General features: G+C 45.0%; 3 protein-coding genes across 8 annotated transcripts in view; 2 read left to right on the top strand and 1 right to left on the bottom strand.

The window, feature by feature from the left end:
* LOC143213783 (band 4.1-like protein 4) overlaps window positions 1-18,330 on the top strand; it is a 64,159-nt gene extending 45,829 nt beyond the window's left edge. For 3 of the 6 annotated variants that reach the window (XM_076433993.1, XM_076433992.1, XM_076433997.1), the window contains 12 exons: window positions 3,449-3,546; window positions 10,474-10,594; window positions 10,684-10,771; window positions 10,845-10,961; window positions 12,018-12,530; window positions 12,772-12,986; window positions 13,531-13,606; window positions 13,907-13,992; window positions 14,301-14,456; window positions 16,163-16,439; window positions 17,242-17,348; window positions 17,659-18,330. In XM_076433993.1, the coding sequence (XP_076290108.1) occupies window positions 3,449-3,546; window positions 10,474-10,594; window positions 10,684-10,771; window positions 10,845-10,961; window positions 12,018-12,530; window positions 12,772-12,986; window positions 13,531-13,606; window positions 13,907-13,992; window positions 14,301-14,456; window positions 16,163-16,439; window positions 17,242-17,348; window positions 17,659-17,695 (1,891 nt within the window). In that variant the 3' untranslated portion in view covers window positions 17,696-18,330. Of the gene's footprint in view, window positions 1-3,448; window positions 3,547-9,237; window positions 10,381-10,473; window positions 10,595-10,683; window positions 10,772-10,844; window positions 10,962-12,017; window positions 12,531-12,771; window positions 12,987-13,530; window positions 13,607-13,906; window positions 13,993-14,300; window positions 14,457-16,162; window positions 16,440-17,241; window positions 17,349-17,658 lie in introns of those variants that run through there. The other 3 variants (XM_076433996.1, XM_076433995.1, XM_076433994.1) reach the window with 3 other exon arrangements.
* On the bottom strand, window positions 17,724-18,850 carry Srp9 (signal recognition particle 9). Its single transcript, XM_076434003.1, has 3 exons — window positions 18,619-18,850; window positions 18,112-18,180; window positions 17,724-18,023 (listed from the first exon to the last, which is right to left on the bottom strand). The coding sequence occupies exons 1-3, from the start codon at window positions 18,688-18,690 to the stop codon at window positions 17,928-17,930; spliced, it is 237 nt and encodes a 78-aa protein (XP_076290118.1). The 5' UTR covers window positions 18,691-18,850; the 3' UTR covers window positions 17,724-17,927.
* Window positions 18,851-19,068: 218 nt separating this feature from the next.
* Window positions 19,069-20,054, top strand: LOC143213786 (uncharacterized). The gene is made up of 2 exons (XM_076434001.1): window positions 19,069-19,780; window positions 19,852-20,054. The coding sequence occupies exons 1-2, from the start codon at window positions 19,322-19,324 to the stop codon at window positions 19,945-19,947; spliced, it is 555 nt and encodes a 184-aa protein (XP_076290116.1). The 5' UTR covers window positions 19,069-19,321; the 3' UTR covers window positions 19,948-20,054.
* Window positions 20,055-21,143: the final 1,089 nt, after the last annotated feature.

Below are 21,143 nucleotides of genomic sequence, written 5' to 3'. Positions count from 1 at the left end.
GCTTCGAAGTAAGATATTTGTAGAAAAGTTGTGGAAATTAAGTAAATTTAAAAAATGAAAGAAAAGCCAGAATAAGCCGCTTCAAGCGAGTCACGGACATCTTGATCGCGAGTCTGCCTCGATCCATAGTTCAGGGGGTTAAAGAAGGTGGTGCGTTGGCGTAAATTGAAGCGTGTACGATCGTTGTGAGGGCTCCTTAACGTCCCTTGGCACACAACATAACACAGGATACGAGACGCAGACAGTACGACTGGACCGCGAGACATAAAAGCCAGGTTTTAAGGGCGGGGGCGGGTGAAGGGGGAACCGGGATAAGGCACTGTCGCCGATGGTTCTCCACTTTTGCCTGCACGTGCCTGCACTGCACGGTCAGTGCTGTCGAGCCAGCACGAAAAGATACGTCACGTCACGGCGCGGCGTAGCACGCTCATAACGCCAGGAATATGGAATACGTGCTACCGAACGGGAGAGCGAGGATGCGCTCATTTAAATAATTGAATTTCATTTGCCCGCGGCGAGAACCCTTTAGCGTCGCAAGACCCGACTCACAGGCTAGAAAGAAGGATAATTAGATGATAAATGTTTTCAAAGGCAATAATTGCTTCTTCTATGTTCGTTTCCAAGGCGAACTTTCGCGCAGAGGATCAAAGAATTTCGCCGAGAAGATCAAACGGAATTTTTTAAAGACGGGGTGATCTCCACGGTCGACGTCACACGTTCCACCAGGATTTCTGAATTCCAGGCTCAAACTGTTCGTTTCCGAGGCCGTTCGAGCGCACTAGGGTGGTCCTTATTTTTCGAAAACGGCCCTTGAAATTGTTCACCTTGTCGGACCAAAAACCGTTCGACCTCTGAGGGCCTCCACCGTAATGCGTTCTCTCCGATCCTCTCGCGTTATCGTTGCTCCGGCGAGCGTTACCCGGCCGTGAAAGCAGTAAAATGAGGAACAAAGGAATCGGACGACGACTTCTCGAAGGGAGCTTGTATCTCCGAGAGGACGATAACAGCCCCGACAAATGGTGTCGCGTCGCGCTTTTTTGTTTTCGCGGCGCCGCGCCGGAACTTGTTCGACGTCTGCGCGAGGACATCCCCAAATGCGCAATTTCTCGGATTTGCTCCTCCTAAAAATTAGTCCCGTAGGACTCGATCGATCGCACTTCGCGTCTCATTTCCCCGACACACGATCTCCGGGCGTGGTTTATTAACGTCCGAATAATTCCCCGACCGCCCGTGAATTCGAGCGAATCCCCGAGAGAGACTTTTCCCCTTTCGAATTCTGTTTCCTCTTCCGGTTTTATCCGCCTTTTCCCCCTCGGTCGCTGATGCGAGGATTACCCGGGAAATTCCTTTTAGGATAATTCCGTAAGATTTACTCTCGCTCTTTCTACCGTTTCCTCTTGATCTAGCGCGGCAAGACTCGTGCCGAATACTCGCGCGTCTCGGTTTCTTCCGTGGCCGAAAAAACATTTAATATATCACCGTTGCATCATTAAACTCTCGTTCATTAGGCTCTTCTTATCCTGCCGTCTCTCGCGGGATTCCCCGTTCCTTTTCCTGTCGTCGACTTTAATCAGCCCGTTTTCTTGTCCCCTGTCGTTTAATCTCCGTTTCTTATTTTCCTCTCTTTGCACTTGTCTTCTGTCTCGCTTCCTGTCAGAGAGAACGGTGTCCTGCTCTTTCTGTTTTATTCGTTAGCGTCTCGTGATCCCGGATCGCCGTTTATTAACGCGTGTTAGCGGCGCTACGAAAAATCGTAGTGTTTAGCCTGACCAGGATTGACCAGGATGCCCGAGCGCACGGGAACACGTAAAAGAACCTGTCGACGCCGCGCCGTTAAAGCGACGCAACACGGGAAAGATGGATCAGAGATTTCCTGGGACTGTCTGAGATTACAGTCGGTTCGTTTTCGTTCTATCTTGATTTCACGCTCTTTATTTTACTGATACAACCGTCGCGTCGCGTCGCCCGAGGGGCTATTGTTTGCCGGTAGATCGCGGATCTTTATGCGTTTAATGCTTCCGTAGATCTCGCCGTACAAAACTGAGCTAAACGGAGAAATCCATTACTGTTGTTCGTTCCTCTTCAGCTTGGAAGGTTGATCGATAGACTGAGGATTTCTATGCAAAATCAAAATTGTCGGTACAAGTTGTCCACTGATTCAAGTTGCGCTTTTTGCTTTTTGCAACAAGTGCATCAAATCCGCTAGCCTTCGAATCGCCATCGATTCGGAGCAATGCAGTGTGATTGGCGATCCGCTGGTTTTCATTTTTCAACCGAAGATAAAGATGTCCTCCGCGCGTTTACACGGTCTGTCCCGGTCTCGCTCTTGTTCTCTTGCTCTGGTTTTTCCCCGGTTGTCCCAGACCGGCGCGGCGCGGCGCCGAAGGAAGCGCTATCGTTAAGCCGATCCTCTTCTCGACTCAGCCTCGCGTGCTGCCTCCATTTACATCGCGTTTCCAGCATTCCTCGTATCCCCGGCGTTTTTGCGGCTCCAGCGTAACTTATGCAAAGTAAATACCGCTCTTGCGTGCGATACCGGGGAACAAGCGCGGCCTCAAAGTGTTACGGAAAGATAGTTAACCAAGTTCTTTGCCTCGTCGACGCTTCTTACCATCTCCAGGGACGCTTTCCTTCTCGTTTCTCGAAAGGAGTTCCATGAAAAATTCACTTCTCCTAATAACCTTTTCATAAACTGCACGAAATCCGCAATCTAGAGGTTGCTCAGGATCGTGAAACTGGCAACTTGTCGGAGAGAATTCACCGGGGAACTTGAGATCCGTTCGAAAGAAAAGACTGTCCGTCAGGGCAGAACGGAGGTAGTCGAGCAAACAGTTTCGCTTTTCATCGATCAAGCATAATAACGCGTAGAACAACGGGCGAGCAAGTTATAATCAAGACGTGCGAGAGGTTGGGGGGAGGAGCACGATGACAGCGAACGTGGCAGAGAAGCGCGAGGAGCGAGAGAGGCGGTAGGAGAGATTGGCAGGTAGAAAATGAAGAAAAAGGCGAGGGAAGTATGCGAGCGGGAAGGAATCTGCGTAAGGGGAAAGGTATGTATGAAAGGGAGAACGTGTCGAACCGTCCGCGGGAGTACAGGAACCGAATGTAACACCAGGAAAGAAAGGCTTTGGTGAGAAATGGCGGGGCGAAGCGCGCGCGCGCGCGAAGGAGAGAGAGGGAGGGGGCAAAGGGAGGCAAAAGTACGGTTAACGATGACTGTACAAGAAAAGAAACCGCGAAAGACCGTCGACGTTAAAATTCAAGTTCGCTACGCACTGGCGCGGCGCGGCGGCAGCTCGACCCCGTGCAAACCCTCTTTTTTCTTCGCATCCTCTATTGTTCCTTTCCACCTGGCGTACGCTCAACTATTTCCATAAAACACAGGTCGACCTGATCCTAGAATGTTCATGAAACAAGTTAAAATTAGCGACTTTGTTTCGGTTCACAGGTACCAGTTTTTCCTGCAAGTCAAGCAGGACATCCTGCAAGGAAGACTGCCCGTCTCGTTCGACTTGGCCGCCGAACTGGGAGCGTACGTAGTTCAATGTAAGTCCCTCATTCGTCTTGTTCTTGCCAGGAATTTTCCTGGATATTCCTCGCGCGCGGAGACAACTGCCATCCTTCCTCGGATCTCGTGCACCGCGAGACGAAACCGTGATAATGGAACCGGAAGCGAGCGCAATAAATCAGGCGCGGTTAGCGTTCGCTCGATTTCTTTTTTGCAACGAAAGCATTCCGTCAGCTTGACGCGGAGAGATTATTACCGTTTCTAATGAACGTTATGATTAAAACTAGCGGCTTTAATTAAATCCGGGGATATTAATCTTTCAAAGGTCAAAGAAAGCTAGCTAGACGAGGGGGCTCCGAGAGCTGGTAATATCGTTGCAGCATTAACCTTCTGTCTCAAGGTTACCGTGGAACGAGATTACATTTTTCCACGTTAATACCGGATACTGCAGTTTTCGTCGCGAGAAATTCCCACCGCCGCGGCGCCGCGCCGCGCCGCGCCGTTTCCCGAAGAGTGGAAAATACTGTATAGCATATTCGCGCGGCCGAGATTCCAAAGCAAGTAAAAGAGAATTCGCGCTGGGATAGCGTTCGAGTGGAAGACTCGGCGAAGGGGGATCGCTTCAGCGAGTAATCTCGGCAGAAGGGAATTGCGAGCGTAAACCTCAAATGACCACGGGGCGCTATGCTCCCTCATTATAGGTGCGACTGCAAAACCTGAAAATGAGGCGTAACTTCCTTTGTCTCGCTGGCTAGCAACGATTCGCTCGCGCCCGAGTCTTTTGGTCCGGTCCGGTGTCCAGACAGAGCGAACCTGTCTTTTCCCACCCAGGTGCAGCAGACAAATTAGTGTTCATCTGAGAATTTTATAATAAAATTGTCGAAGATTCTAAAAAATTGAAGACCGCCTCGCGTAGATGGGTCCCGGGAGGTCCTGGGTCCCACCATCCGAAGCATTCGAGTGTAGCTGGCCGCGATGACAAAAAGCAACGCAGCAAGAGCACGCGGAATTGTGTAACTCTTGCGAAACATCCCGATCCAGTGGAACAGGTTCCGCGCATATTCATCGACGCGTCGGATCGCTCGCGGGATTAATTAATCGCGAGAATTACGAGATCCTTTCGGGACCAGTCTCGGAAACTTCACGGTCGCGTGGGTTTCAGTTTCATTAACCGGCGTGTTTTCTTCCCGTCTCTTTCCCTCCCGCTAGTCCACGCAATCAGGGGGTCGTCGAAGCGTGCCGGTGCTTGGAAATAAGCGATCCGAATGAAAGAAGAATAATAAAAAAAGAAAAAAAATACGGCCTAGAATCTTCCGCGGGATCTAATGGAATTTACTTTCCCACCGCACCGCGGTGCACACGGCTAGAGATTCTCGCGGAGGAAACCTCCGATCTAAATTACGCTTTTCCGGAGCTTCCGGCGGGCATTCATCGAAACGGAGGTCGTTGCACGTCGGTCGTTACACGCACTCGGCTTTTTTCCACCGAGGATCCCAGAAAAGGGTCGTAACGAGAGAGAGAGGGAGAGAGAGAGAGAGAGAGAGAGAGAGAGAGAGACCGATAAGGCTCCGCCTGGCTGCGGCCAGGAGAATCAGAAAGAGGACCTCCTCTCTCTCTCTCTCTCTCTCTCTATCTTGCTCTCTCACTCTAGCATCATCCCCTATCGGAGCGAAGAGACGGGTTCACCGGCGAGCGTGTTCATTTTTATCGCGATAATGGCGCTTTTATTTCGAGTCCTGGAACCAGAGACCGCAAGAACACCGGATATTTCACCAGGCAACGCCTAACGCTCTCGGCGGCGCGGCGCGGCGGCTACGCTTATTCCCGGGGAGAGTCCAAACAAAATTGCACTCCCGGCGCCACATTATGCACCCACGCCCGCGCGAAATTACACTTCGCAATCATTTCTTTCGCGGCGTCATCTTTTCCGACGAAACAACGCGCCGCGATCGTTTCTGCGAAATTTCGAAACGTTTTCTTTCTCCCGCTGTCCCGGCAAACCCGTTATTTCATCAAACGATCGCACAATGTACCGAATTGCTTTTCTAGATGAAAGAGAATCATGTCAGAAAATAGGTATAAGTGTTATACATATATTCTTTGGGAATGTTTACCGAGCCTAATTGTACCCATAGTAATTCATTTAACAACTGTAATAAATCTAAAAATTCTATTTTTCTCCTCTCTCTCTCTCTCTCTCTCTCTCTCGCTGAGAATTTACGAACGACACAAATTAATTGCACTCCTAGAACATTTTCGCTTCAGGATCGCTATTCGGGTCAATTTTTTAAATTCTTTCAACTGGAGTAAATGAGAACGCCGCCGCGCCGGAACATACATCTTCGCCGTTTACACTCCTGGAAACTGGAGCTTAACGGTTGTAATAAAACATTGAGTCGGCGCGTTCCTTTTTAACTCGACAGTAACATTCCCGGGAAAATTTGATATCCGTTAGCAAAGACACGGTAAGAGGAAACGAGGAACGCGTCCAAAGGGGAAAGAGTTCCGGGTAAGTTCTGCGCTGCGAGCGAGGATAAAAAGTTTTCGACAAAGGTACGATCAGAGGGAAGCGATTTACAAAGATTCGTGGAAGCTTTGCGTGGCACGTGATTTCAATTTCGCCTCGGCGAAAAGAGACGTCCACATAGAGGACAACGTGTTAAACTTTCCTAAAGCACTTTCAACTTTTTGCCCCTCTCGGACAGTCGTTTCTGTTCCCCGAATATCTTCGGCGGGGCATCGACGAAATTGCGAAAGTGGCCGACCTCTGGGAGAAGTGCAATCTACTTGTCCTTTAACAAAAGTCGATCTACACCTACCAGATTCCAGATATTGAACACGTTAAACGTAGACCTACAAACTTTTCCAAATATTTCATCCATCTACGCTGAAGAATGAAACCGACGATTTGTAACTTTGCTTTTGTTGAACGAAGTCGAAGCAAAAACAGGACTTTAGGCGATTACATTGATTTATTAAGGAGGACTTGGCAACGCCTTTCGCGTTTGTTCAGCGGGGAACGAAGAGACGAGATCTTGGGACGTTCTGCGCGGAGTTGGACGGTATATTAAAGTCTACAATATCGAAAAACGGCCGCGCGTGTTAGTATTTGATGCGAGCTCAAGGCAAAGACTGCTCGAGCTGGCGGAAGGAGGCTGCAGGTCCACACGTTAGTTATCTGCTGCGAGATTCAAAGTCATGCAAATAGAGAAAGGGCGGGAGAGAAAGATACAGTCGGTGTTTGCGTCTCATCGCTGTCAAAAGAAACGAAATGAATGCCCTTTCTTCTTGTTCAGTCGCGAGCCCGTCGACAACGAAACGCCCAGCGAAAAAGAGAGTGAGAGAGGGAAAGAGAACGGGGAACGAGCAAGAAAGAAAGAGATGTAGAAAAAGAAAGTGAGAGAGAGAGAGAGAGAGGAAATAAGAAAAAGAGAGAAACAGGGAAAGAGACACACGGCACGCGTTTTGCTTCGCGAAATGGAGATAGGACTTCTCTGAATGCGCGTGCGGTCCGCCACGGATGAGATCACCGGCGAGAGGATGGATTGCAACATCTTCAGCAACATAATTTTACGTGTTCGACTTTCCTGTTCGCGTTTCTTTTCTACCCCTCGCCGCGCGAACGAATCCTCGACGTTTCACTCTCTTCTTTCTCCGCCGCGACGGAATGCTGCACTGTGCTGCACACATAAATCTTTAACTCCTGAGCATGATGGATCTCGCCGGGATTAGCGATCGACCGCCGCGAACCGGCGCTCTCTCCTTCTCTCTCTCCTCCTCTTTTTCTCTCGAGAGATTTCCAGCGATTCGATCCCTCGAAAATTAATCGTTTCTCCGAGCGACCTAGCAAGCCTGCATTTTTCAATGTCTATTAGACAGCGACACTACTGCGACGCGATCGAAGCAAGACGGTGCGCATCGGTGTCTCTTAACTTTTACATTTATCTTCGGTCGCTATCTTTTTTGTATAGAATACACGCCAGATCATTTTGTAGACCCACAGAATTTTCCAGAGAACAAGACGTCGAGAAAATAATTTCAAGTGACTTTCTTTAGCTAGGAGAGCGCCTTGAAGCTCTCGCTTCCGCTGGAAAAAAGCTCGATATCGCGACAGACGTAATTACATACTTGGCCCGCGTCGAAAAGTAATTTCACGGGGAGGAGGAAATGCTTCAGCAATGAGTATTAATCAAGTCGGGAACTGGGACAGTTGCGCGTTTCTGATTTTCGTGGATCTACTACGGGATGTGCGTCGCGCGTCGCCGCGTTTTTCCACGGGACCGAAGGGAACGAGCCTTTTGCCCGTTGCTACGCGTCGCGCAAATATTGAAGTTACGTACCTTGGACATAAGTAGAGCAGCCCTTTAGCTTTTCTCCTCTGGAGTCTGCAGCCCGGAAGACCCCTCTATCCGAAGAAATGGAAATAGAGCTGGCGTTGAAAGCGTTGTCAGCGTTGTCCAGCTTCCCGGAGATCTCAAACAAGATAGGAAGCCGAGCTTTGAGCACAATGCCATTACATCCGCGACGAAAAACACCTTGGGCATTCTTCCGTCTTAGAAGTCCGTCGAGCGGATCCCATTATTCCGGCGCATTTCCCGGACACTTTCGTCCCGCAGTCTCATTTTTCCCGGGCGATCGTCTCATTTCGTAAATGAATTTAGTTTCATAATTTCTCGGGGCGCGCGCCACCCCTCACACTAGCCTCCCCTCCACGACTGCGAGAACAAACTCGAAGACGTTTCATTGAGTCGAGGACAATGGGACCGCTTCCTCCCAGGCTCGACTTTTTCCGACGTTTACGACTGCTTCTCCCAGCCGCCATTGTTACCTCGACGTTGTCTAATTAAACGCGACCCCTGCTGAAGCAGATAGATTTTTATTATTATTATTTACCACGCTTATATTAGCTTGCCGTGTCGCGTTGTGGATGCGTCAAATCTTGTAATCGAATTTTAAACCACTTCCCGATAAGCTAGAGACTTGAAACTTTAAACATAGCTCAGAACTGGGTGACAATGCAATATTGAAAAACAAAGAATTAGAAAAAAAACTATGCGTTTAGGAGATATAAACTATTAAAAATTTAACCATTTCGAATTTAACCATTCAGATCCCCACTCCGCGCGCCAGCGCTTAGCTACTCCACTACGTGTTCCCACTCCGACTCATCCCCACTCCACTGGCCCACTTCGCGTAGCACCTGGTAGCACCTCAGTTTAGTTACTGAGTTGCTTAGGATTAGGTCGGGGCGGAGGGGCGACAAGGAACGGCGATTCTGCTCGGTAAGCGGCTCGCGGGCGTCACTACAAAGCAATATGGCGGCGCCCTTACCTGTCAACTCCTGAACGATTGATCCTACAGAATGGAAACTTCGATTTGCAACCGCCGTGACACAATATTTTTCCTCTTACAAAAGATGGTTGAATTTACAGGTTGCAGTGGTAATTAAAATCGATTACAAGATATGTAAAGACTAAAAAGTAGAAAATAAAAAAATATATAAAAAAACTTTTTAAAAACCACGCTTATATTAAAGTGCACTAAAAAGGAGAAAATAATTTTTTTAGACATCAGCGACAATAAATTAAAGCGTGGAGCGCTAAAATATATTGACGCAATCTTCGTGGGCGCTTCACGCTTTTATTTATTGTCGCTGATGTCTAAAAAAATTATTTTCTCCTTTTTAAGTGCACTTTAATAAAAGCGTGATTTTTAAAAAGCTTTTTTATATATTTTTTTTCAATCTGATTGTGAAAAAATATTGCAGTAAAACGTGCAACCGCAGTTTTAGGTACATTTCTTTTTTACATTCGCTCGGGATTCAAGTAAAGATGTCTGTCTCGAGCATATAAAGGGTCGGAGTTTAATAGGATCGAGATACATACGTCTTTTTGGCGAACGCAACAAAAGCAAAACGGAGACGAGAGGAGAACAGTCTCGGTCGAACCATTTCCTCGGTTTTCTCGCCTGAGGAATTTTTGGTAAATGAAGATATTATCTAGACGATTCTATCGATACAAAGGATTCGGTAGATCCTATTACCTTTGCGATTGGAAACACGAGCATAGAGGGAACGGGAAGAGGTCTCCGCGGCAGAAATGGAAGATCAACAAGAATACAACCGGCCGGATATAATTTAAGAAGCCCGGCAAGTACCTTTACGGGTCGTAATTTCGAGGTTGTACATCAAAGGGATGATTTTTCTCTTCGAATTGCTGTGCACGATCTTGATCAATTCGCAGACACGGTGCCACTAGTTTAAGCTTCCGTCTGTACTTTCCTAATTGGTTGTGAATTGCAAATTCATCTAGACAGCCTGGCTTATCTGTTAAAAATATCGAATTTCAGAGGGGAAAAATATCGCGTTTGAAAGCGCGCGAGCTTGTGATTAGTGGGTGAATCGATGATCTGCATGCGTTTTCCCGTGAACTGTGAACGCCGCGCCGCGCACCGGTTCCCTTTCTACCGAATCGGTTTTCAGCGAAGCGAGAGCTCCAGGGACCGATAAACGCGATTTCGCGCAGAACACGGTTCGAACGATCGTTCCGCGGTCCCCGACCGACGGACTCGTAATTACACGACCGAATGAGCATACAAGAAGCCGGCGTCGCGTCGACAAGGTGCCGGGTTCTTTCCATGATGGCCGGATGTTCGTTGGGACGAGCCGCGCCGCGCCGGTCGAGCTAGATATTCATCAAAGTCGGTGATTCAATTAACCGACTATACGATGATTTCTGAAGGGCATTTCTGTCGGCGCGCCCTATGGGAATTGGGAATCGACAACGACACGGCCAAGATGAAAGAACCGAATTTCCAACCATCGGCGAAATCTTTTCCACCGAGCAAGACACGATTCATTTTCCACGGTGGACGTTAGTTGGACGCTTCTGATCTATCGCGGTTAATAACGATCTACAAAACCTTGTTTCTCCGTAGAGTAACCGTGAATCTTCTATTTCTTACAGCGGAACTCGGGGACTACGATCCGAGACGACATTCCTTGGGCTACGTAACCGAATTTCGATTCCTAGCGAATCAGACCACCGAGCTGGAGAATCGCATCGTGGAGCTTCATAAAACCCTCGTGTAAGTATCCCTGAGCTACTCCGATTAATAGCCAACTCTATATTTATTCATTATTCTGAGAATTCGTGTTTGAATGACGTGTTTTACAGAGGACAATTACCCTCTGCGGCGGAGCTCAACTATCTCGACAAGGTGAAATGGCTCGAAATGTACGGAGTCGATCTGCATCCCGTATTGGTGAGTTTCTTGAAAATCAGAAATCAGAAATCAGATGATGTTCACTTAAAATGTGAAACAATCGTTCGTGTAGGGTGAGGACAGTGTGGAGTACTTTCTGGGTCTGACACCAAGCGGGATAATACTGCTGCGCAACAAGACCAAAGTGGGCAATTACTACTGGCCTCGAATCAATAAGATATATTACAAGGTAATATCTCTCCGATCTCTTATCAGGGCCTGTCACTTACACCTGGAAAGCCTGAAAAATCAACAACCGATTACATATTGTCCATTAGGTTTTCGTTCAAAGTCTGACGATTAGAGCTGTGACTTATGAGTAGACTCTGCGGATGTTTATGCATTTTCAGAAAGTAGAATGAAATAAAATCCTATTTTTTCATGGAAACTTTTGTTAAAGTTTGTTTTTACATCAATACCTTCTACTCATCGAGAAGAGAAAAAGTTTTCAAGTTCTTATCGAGATATAAGCTGTTAAAGTTTTTGGAAAATTTCGTTGTGTAGAATTATACGTACAGACTATAATTATGTATAAAGCCTACTTAATACTACAGTCCACACGACCGTGTCGATGAGACAGAACATGATCGTAAACGAAGATTAACTCCCTGCCCATTCGGATCATAAAGAAGTAGCAAAATATGAAAGAATACCTTATATCCATTTTTATACATAAGAATATTAACCCCTGGTTATAAATTATATTAAGTACTAGTGTCAAGTATAGGTACTTGGAAATTTTTCAGAACCTTCTGTTCCTCCGTCGCGTCGGATCAAGTGGACGCTGCCATTTTCGTGAATACGTCTTATTAACGATGAAGCACAACACACCACTGACACCACACTTCTACACAATTACTGGACACTACGCGAAACAACACTTTCCGAAATCGTGACAGCGAACAGGAAGAAGTTACTCCGACTAAAAACACAACTTGAACAACAATTTTCTTTGTTATAAACAATCTTGCGGCAAGTTTCTCTTAGAAATGTCCACCGATCCAGACCTGTAGATTCACCCCTAGAACGGATGACCATTACTTTTCTAGCCTTTTTTCAGAATTTTCATAAGCCTGAAATGCATAAAGATCCGCAGTCTACTCATGAGACAGCTGGGTAGAGTAAAAATACTATATTATTATATGTATAATAGTGATATAGTTATATAGATATTATATATTATAATAGATATATTATAATAGCGAGTACTAGCCTCCACTGACGAGACGAACATGACACGTTTCAGGGCAGATACTTCATGCTGAGAGTGAGCGAGAAGAACTCCGAGGAGAGAACGCACGGGTTCGAAACGCCTTCAAAGGGAGCCTGCAGACACCTGTGGAAGTGCTGTCTGGAGCACCAGGCATTCTTCCGTTTGATGGCCACTGGGCCACCACCTTTGAGCCCATATTCCCGTTTCCGATCGTACAGTCCTCCGTCCGGGTCGGAAAAGCACACCATGATCAGACGGAACCCTCCGCCTATTTTCCAGAGGACTCCGAGCCGCAGGGCTCAGCGACGCGTGGTCGAGGGCCAAGAAATGGTCGGCCCGTTCGTCGAGACACCTGCCGCGGTGAATGCTAATTCGGTCGGGAACCCAGCAACCGGGAACGTCCTGTGCAATACGCAGAACGCCAGACGGGTGAACAATTCGAGTCCGAGGAGCACCAGGAGCGCGCCGTGGACTCAGAGCCAGCCCCGAGGCCTTTATACTTCGTCTAGTCCTCGGTCCGTCCGCTCCGCGGGAACGGCACCGGCAGTACGTCTTCTCTCGCTAAACTTTTAATTGATTCCATTTCGAAATTGCGTGCCAGACGCAGTTCTCGAAAATTAACGTCCGCCAAGTTTGATTGCGCCAACAGACGGTCTGGTCTCTCTCCCAGCCCTCTCTTCGCGGAGTCCAAGTTGGAACTGGAACGATAACGCATAATCGTATCGCTGCGATTGGTAGATTTGATGCATTCATGATAAAAATGTGTTTCTTCTTGCTCGTTTTCCAGCTCTTGAGCAGGCTCCAGCGGAGGAGCAGCTCGGTGGAGAGCCAAAGTTCAGGGGACAGCCATAGTCGCGGTGGTCATCGTAGAAGAAGTCATAGTCATAGTCACCGTAGGCACAGTCGCCACTCAGACTGCGAATCCGAGTTGTCGAGGGGATCAGACTCGAGATCCGGTCATCGCAAGCACCGCAGGAAGCACAGAAGCTCCCGTTCTTCTAGGTATTTATGTACATATACACGCATTAAAATCCCTAATTCGATAAGGTCGGCCGTAACGCGTCGACGTCGTTGCGACGATTTCCATTGCGTCCATTTCCGTCGCGTATTAAGTCAATTGTGGGTCTAAGATATGCGTGGACGCTTAATTAATCTAATTAATCGAGGTATGTAATAAAGGCTCTCGGAGACGGTCATGTGAAAACGAAGCAGTACGCTCGAACGTCTTCGGCCGGGTTCATCGACCGTGTGCGGTCGGGAAAGAAGAGCCCTCGTGCTCGTTATACTCTCACGGTAGGGTACGTAAAATCCGTAAAGGTGATAATTATTTTAATGATGACGCACGCGGCAAGGTATCAACTGCGAGCCACCGAATCAAATTGTTCGACGATAAATGAATGCGGTATCGCAATTACGAGGCCCGACAACAAGACCGCGGCCGCGGTTCGAATTTCATTTATTTGCGGCTGCAACGCGCTAAACCGCGTTATCCGGATGCCATACTCGTTATTGTACAACTACATAAGCGTGTGGGAACCTTTTTCAGACACGAATTGGTCGACTCCGAGCCACAATGGAGGGAAGCGCAGAAGCGGAAGGGCGAAGGAGTACAGCGGGCTGTTGTAAGTAAGGCTGTCGAGTAACAGCGCGACGACGCCTTCAGGGCTCTCCCTAGTTTTGCGGGTTGCAATGTCCGTTTGATTCGTGAGAAAATTTAATCACGCTCTTCGATTGTTACTTAACGATCTCGTCGACTTTAGAATTATAATGCTCCAGAACTTGACACGGCCCGGACCGAGTCGATTCATCATCGATCAACAAACAAAATTAACTTGATCGTCGGACTAGGGAGATCCCTGAGAAATATTTGCAGGCGTGTCCGAACGAATTGTTTTAATACTAGAGAAAAACTGTTATGCTAGGTGAGCCACACGGAGCCTAGAAGAAGGCACAGGAGCAGACACCGGAGTCCCTCCCAGAAGCAACCACTGCCCGACGAGCTTAGGAAGTAGGTTCTATTCACGCAATAATAATAATAATACATATAATGATAATGTTGTCACGCAAAGCATTCCCTCCATGTATTAGGTACGAAAGTTTCTGCACGTGTAATGTTCGTTACATATTTGAAATAAACCAGGAAGTGCTACAGTCTCGTGAAATGTTACTACCAGAAAGATAATGAGAATAAAGCTTTTCGGACAGACCTGCATGACTTGTACAATAGCATTCTGAAATGTAAATTTACGTGCCGATGCGTCGCGTCGCGTCGGATCGATGTGACGATATAACGATTGAGAGCATGATTTCTTCCAGACATTTGGAGTTTGGGCTAATCGACACGACCGGAATGAGCGAGCAGCAACGGCGAGAGATACCGTACACGGTGGTACAATCGCAATCTGTACAGCAATGTCCCTTACAGTCTAGCAATTCCCGATTGGACGAGGCAGACTCGTCCTCTCTGCCTAGGTACGATGATCTCAAGACGGCCTGCAACATCCACAGCCATCCTCCGCAAATGGAGGATGAGACGGGATCCGTAGTCATTGTTTAAAATATCCTCCCGGCCTCTTTGCATGAATTTATTTTTTTTTCTTTTTTAATTTATTCAGAGCATGCGTACACCATCATCTACTATTAAGCATGCCCTCTCTTTTTTTTTTTAATTATTTATTTTGAGAAGCATGACACACCAGACCCTTAATAAATCGATGAGAATTAACAGCTTGTCGCACCTGTGTACTTTTATTTTATTTACTGGCTGGCACCCTACTGATGCTTTTGCTATTCCACAGAACAGTGGAACGTATGTGTACCATCCTAAGAACCAACCGTATGTAGCATTTGCCAATTCGTTGTCCTGTGTTGTTGTCTCTGTGTCTCTGTGTCTCTGTGTATCTCGTCTGTGCCCCCACGGCTGTATCTCGTTGAGTATTTCTTGTGTAATCTTGTGTAATCTTGTGTTTGTGGTATGTAAGTAATTTGCATCGTGCACTCTCGACGAGCGGACCTGTCGTTGGTGTTTGGGAGTGTCGAGAGGATCGTCGGTGTTTTGTGTCGAATCTGTGTCGCGCTATGCCCCTATAGGTGTGTCCGGTATTTCGAGAGACACTGTAATACTTCCAGGATCGTCCATGGTCGAGAAACGTCTGCGAATTTTACACGAGCAGCTGTAACAACCGAGGAAGAATAAATTAGTCGTTTGTTGAAGCGAGGCGTGTGTACAAGTCGCAGGCTTTCTTGGCGTTGATACGAATTTTGGTAATCCTAATCCTAAACCTAAACCTAAACCTAAACCTAAACCTAAACAGACACGCTTGCGACGGTCGCAAAACCGACGAGAAGTCTCTGCGGATACCGTAGAGATGGGATAAAGTATACAATTACAATTAGAGATATCGTGGTTTTTTGAACGCGTATCAAATGGTCGATGTAAACAACTACAATTCAATTTGTCGCAGAGTTGAACTGCTTACAAGTAAGCAATAAGTACAAAGTACAAGAAACCAATTTTTGTATAAAACGAGTACGTCGCGAGTATACTCGTTGAAAACGCTTTTGAGTAGAATTCGAGGAGACTCGGATTCGTAAGTACATACATATCGAACTTGATCCCATCCTTTGTGAATACTAGCAGTTGTCATGAATAAAACAGAAGGGAATGCAATCTGGTCCCGTAGTATGTATTAACCGCATCTGATCGTTTGCCAAATCATTAGGCTGAGTAAGAAGTTCGTTCGCGTCACTCTTCGCAGTAATGTATCCGAATTTATCATCTACTTTGGCTGATCCGATTCTTTTTTTTTTCATAAATGCTCTTCATTCTTGGAAAGAGAAGAATTCCAATCTGGAAGACCGAAAACAAAATGACATGAATCTGAATGATTTTTAAAACAACTCGTTACTGGTAATTATCATTTTTCACAGACATAACGTAAAAATGAATGAGGATGAACACACAAGGTGTGTATTTAAATTGCCAAACAGAATGTGTAATTAGGTAAGTTAGAGTGTTGTAGGGAGATTTGTTTGGAAAAGAGCGAACGGACTTGTTACTCGACCTAATCAAATATTATGTATGTGTATTGCATCGATGTCGGATTGGTGTCCGATCAGGGATTATCGTTTTCCGCATTTCGAGTGACTATCGAAGACTGTGAAGGACTCACTTTCAGAACGGTCGGCTCCATTGGCAAAAGAAACAGAAGAATGATACAGCATAGTCGCGACGGAGGCTATAATTTGCCGGTGACCAGGCCGGCTCAAATCGAGACTAAGTACTACGACGGTAGTAGGAGCGAGTGCAATGTGAGGAAGGACTTTTATTATACTCGTAACAACAGAATATTGATAGGCAGTAACGTGGACAGCGGCCTTGGAGAAAGCACGCCGCAGGAGTTTTCAAGCTGCTGCTCCAGCTCAGCCGACAGCGCTAAACCCACCCGTGTAGTAGTACGTATCTTTTTCGCTCGCTTTCTTCTAATTTTTTGTTTGTTTCTTTGTTTATTTGATCTCTACAAATCTCGTACAATCGTTTGTTCGTTTCGGTTCACAACACTTGAATCAATTATATTTCCGTGAAACGTACACACCGATAAATACAATGTCCTTTCCGTCGATGATGCCTAGACAGCGGATCTTGCTTAATGTTTTTACTGATTTAAATTACACTGATTCTTGTGATAAATGCATCAAATCCGCTGTCCAATGATGAAAATCAGGGTCGAAGAAATTTTGAACGATCAATTCGAAGAAAAGACCGCGAATAAATGAAAATGAAACGCTGAATGGGCGCTCTCTGATGGGCATGTTGTAGTTATCGGTGCCGAAACAGTACCAATCGAAAGTAATGGGTTACAGTTTTGCTTCACGTAGATCGAGCTTTTCGCTTTCTAAAGAAAGAATAAAGAATCGTGTCACCAGTACTCTACGACAAATCGAACAAGTAATTACACTAATTGTAAAATTGCACTTACACACAGTATTGAAGACTGAGGTATACATTATACATATACTAAGCGCTTTTCACAAACATATGCGGTTAAGGTTTATTGCTACTCTTTTTCTTTGCTAGTTATAGTATTTCGTTGCGGTATTTCACATCGCGTCCTTTCGTCCAGGATCGACGCGGATCCTGGACCGATCCGGGATCGATTCAACGAAATACTATCTCTAGAATCTAGAATGTAGTGTGTTGTATCGCGTACACGATTCTCTGCATAGTGAATTAGTAAAATAGTTTTGTTTGGTATAGACGCAATTGCAATTAGGGGGAGAGGTACGCTATGAACTGTCTTCAAACCAAGAAATCTACCCTCCTGTTGATACTACTCTGGACGCTGTTTTGCAGCCCATAATATCGTAAGTGCTTCTCTTTTCGTTGCTTCGCGCTTTTCCCTCTCGTAACGTTCATCGGTATCAGAGATTGATTCGAATCGAGATCTGGCTTTATTAATACCTAATGCATTTTACACTGCTCACTTATATCGTTGGAATATTAACGTTACACTAGCTAAATAGTATTGGTACTCTTTAGACTTGAGATGATACTTCCGCGCGCGATCACGTTTTCACGTATATTTTTGTTTTAAACAAAACTGTCGATCTCTATTTTGATAAAACAAAAATATTCGCCGGTCGTTTAATGCATCTCCGTTTGGTATTGTTTCAGAACTTTAACAAGGAGGCAACGTCATCAGCCGAAATGAGCGTGAAGCTTTAAATAAATACAAAATAGACATTTATGCACATATTGTATATTTAAGAAAGTTTTTTATACCTCATTCAAATTAAATATCTATAATCCCATCAGTCATTGAAGCTCATGAAATCAAACATAAACAATGAATTAAATGCGCAGCACTTTTATTCCTTAATTTAAAAAAAAAAAGAAAAAAGAAAAAGAGAGAGAAATGTCCCTAATATTATCTAGTCCTTTGTTTAGCTTTCTTTCGATGCCATGTGCCTCATCAGATTTCCTATAAACTTTTCCATCTTCTTTAAGTCCTGTGCTATCTCTGTTTTATACTGTAGGCACTGCGACATAAAAATGATCATTGTATTATGCGTGATAAGTCTGTAAGAACGATCAGGTAAGTTATATATTATAAATGGTAGCGTTTACCGTTCGATTGTCTGTAAGTTTTAAACATAGAACACCTTTACTATGGCAATATTTCATTGTATACCGTGTCTGAAACAAGAAAACAATCGATTATAAACTTACACATAGGAAACTATACTTAGCATTAGCATTTAGCATATATCACGTGTACATATACATACATATTAAACGAGCTTTACCTGTTGTCTAAAATAAATAAAGATTATAGAAAACCATTAACTTTTTCACATCAAAATTTATTTCGAGCGAACTACGTACGTAATGTAGCTTCGTTCTCGTGTTAGACAAAAATCGAAGGAAAATTTTGATTTCGCTTCAAAGTTCGAACGAATGACGTGTCACGTCATGTCACAATGCATGTCAACCTACATATATTACCCATAACATTCCCTCGAATTGTTGAATGAAATACATTCAAGCAACGCCGTTATTCAAAACTACAAGCCATTTTTCATACGTGGCTACGGTAACAATAAGATAATCATCGTAAATTTCGTTGAAACTCACTTTCATTGGATCCTGAAGGTATAACCTCTCGGCGCCTTTCTCGAATTCTTCCCAAGAACTTAAATACGTCATTTCGATTGCTAACTAAACGATAAACCGTTATAGAAAAATCAACTACGGTAACGTTTCTATCCAATGTAGAAAAATTTGTTTTAGCACATCGCTAATAACGATGGCATTTATCAAAACACACGATGTGTAAACTGGTGTAAACACTGAGCCAGATGGTCTGCTGCAGGGGGAGAAAACTCTTATGTATGGCCTTGGACCGCCTAGTATAGTTGAGGGAACTAGACTAGATGGCACCACGATCACAGCACTGTTTAATTCCCTGTCGCTATTGGGCGGAGAATTTGGCGCTAATATTTGACTACTACCTACTACCGCCAAAATCAACGTTCAATTGTCAATCACGTGCCCCGTGCTGTGATTGTGTCAGATTGTGTGAACCATTCAACCATTGCAAAAGCGACGATTTCACAGGATTTTTTTAATAATATTTTATATTTTATCATCACAAAAGAACATTAATAACCTCGAAAAAAGAAGTTTGCTCAGTGTTAAATCAATTTTACAAATAATTTTGCAAAATTGAACGACACTCGGGAAACTTATTTTCGAGCTTATTTTTGGAATTTTGTGCATAAATTACAAAATTTTTTTAAAGTTTTTTTTAGGATAGTGGACAGTGAGGTGCAAAGGAATGCAGCAGTTAGAAGAAAAAGTGAAAAAAGTGCATGAAAAAATAATATTAGTGCAGAAGACACATCTGCAAAGTGAGAAGATGGAATATGCAGATGATAATATAGAAGCAGAAGAATATCCAGCATCTGCTACACCGCTGAGAAATGAAGACACTAATCATGAAGAACTGATTACGCCAAGTATAGATATGGTTTACGAAGAAACAGCGTGGGATATTGATGGACACAACGAAGCTGGTCCAAGTACATCATCAGGACAGTTACAGCAGTGTTCAACCCCACAGAAGAGCCAAAATGTACTGCTGCGGGGCATGAAAAAGTGCCAATTGACCCCAACTGCAGCCAGATTGTACAGCGTTGTGAAGAAATTACTGAAACGCAACCGTTATGCTAACAGGAAGAGAGAAGATTTAAAGACACGACTGGAACGAGCAAGAGCCTTATCAGAATCTAGTCTGGTAAGAATGCTGTATTTTCATTGCGTTATTTAATTGTAACTTATTTATAACTTTATGAAATATGTTTTCAGGGAAGGCGCTACACGACGGATGAGAAGATATTGGCCTTGGCACTTCTGAAGCAGTCAGCAAAATCGTACAAGCTACTGAGGAAGCTGTGTAATTGAGAAACAACACTGAAGAAGATGCTAAGGAAAATTCCAGTCGAGACTGGAGTATCACAAGTTGTGATGGAGCATCTTCACCGTCAAGCGGATACCATGAGTGCTCAAGATAAATTATGTATATTTTATTATGTTTATTATTATTTTATTATGTATTGTTATATTACATTAAAATAAAAAATTGTTATATTAAACTATGTTTATACAAAATTATTGTATCCTTGTACTTACAATTAGAGTTTAAGTAAGCGGTATACTAGGTATATCTACAGGGTGTCCCAAAATTCGTGAAAATCCCGAAAGGGGGTGGTTCCTGAGACCATTCTAAGAGACATTTTCCTTTGCACCAAAGTCAACTGCGGCTTTGTTTAGGAGTTATTAACGAAAAACACGGACCAATCAGAGCGCGCCCTGGGCCGCCGCGCAGTCACGATGCGATGTCACGGCGTACCGCGACACTCGCTTGCCGGCGCGGCTTGGCGCGCCGGGCCTGGGCGCGCTCTGATTGGTCCGTGTTTTTCGTTAATAACTCCTAAACAAAGCCGCGGATAACATTTTTGCAAAGGAAAATGTCGCTTGAAATGGTCTCAGGAACCACCCCCTTTCGGGATTTTCACGAATTTTGGGACACCCTGTATAGCTATATATCTATAGCTACCCAGCCAACCAAAAATCTAAATTTGGTCGACCTCCTGTGCGCGCATATGCCGAGCTAGTGTCGACCGTAGGACCAGAGTTTGGACATGGGCATGAGGTCGGCATCAGGTCGGCACGAATCGGCCGAATGTGCCTTTGTGGCAGCACTGTCGCACTGATGTACCGCATGCCGAATATCGTTTTACAGGTGAAACAAACAATTCCAATGCCGCTTTTGCAAAATTCACATGTTTTTCTATAAGCGAGGGTGAAACTAATATCCTAATCGCGATATGGAGCAACAAAAAATGAGTATACACATTCGGAGCTAATATCCCGTACATTACTACCGGGCCGGTATATAAGAGAAATTGGCGAAACTCGGTCGCTTTAAAAGTTGAATATTCTTCTATTGGCCTCGGGCGTCTAGAAAAATCAGATGGACAGTACTTATCGAGTACTGGCATTCGCGCGGAGATGATAAAATCATTTTTATTTATCATCTTTAAAATATAAGTGTATTCAATTAGTTGAAATTGAACTGTAAAGAAAATTGTACGGCA

This window comes from Lasioglossum baleicum, chromosome 11, assembly GCF_051020765.1.
Source record: "Lasioglossum baleicum chromosome 11, iyLasBale1, whole genome shotgun sequence".
NCBI lineage: Eukaryota > Metazoa > Arthropoda > Insecta > Hymenoptera > Halictidae > Lasioglossum > Lasioglossum baleicum.
Note: the sequence above shows the minus strand (reverse complement) of the source record. Positions and strands in the feature narration are given on the sequence as shown.

Excerpts from the sequence above, each read along its gene's own strand:
- Srp9 (XM_076434003.1), bottom strand. The coding sequence starts at position 18,690 with ATGACGTATTTAAGTTCTTGGGAAGAATTCGAGAAAGGCGCCGAGAGG. Across the intron at positions 18,181-18,618 it reads ACCTTCAGGATCCAATGAAA|ACACGGTATACAATGAAATA; the intron begins GTGAGTTTCAAC and ends TTCTTGTTTCAG. Across the intron at positions 18,024-18,111 it reads AACTTACAGACAATCGAACG|TGCCTACAGTATAAAACAGA; the intron begins GTAAACGCTACC and ends TTTATGTCGCAG.
- LOC143213786 (XM_076434001.1), top strand. The coding sequence starts at position 19,322 with ATGCAGCAGTTAGAAGAAAAAGTGAAAAAAGTGCATGAAAAAATAATA. Across the intron at positions 19,781-19,851 it reads CCTTATCAGAATCTAGTCTG|GGAAGGCGCTACACGACGGA; the intron begins GTAAGAATGCTG and ends ATATGTTTTCAG.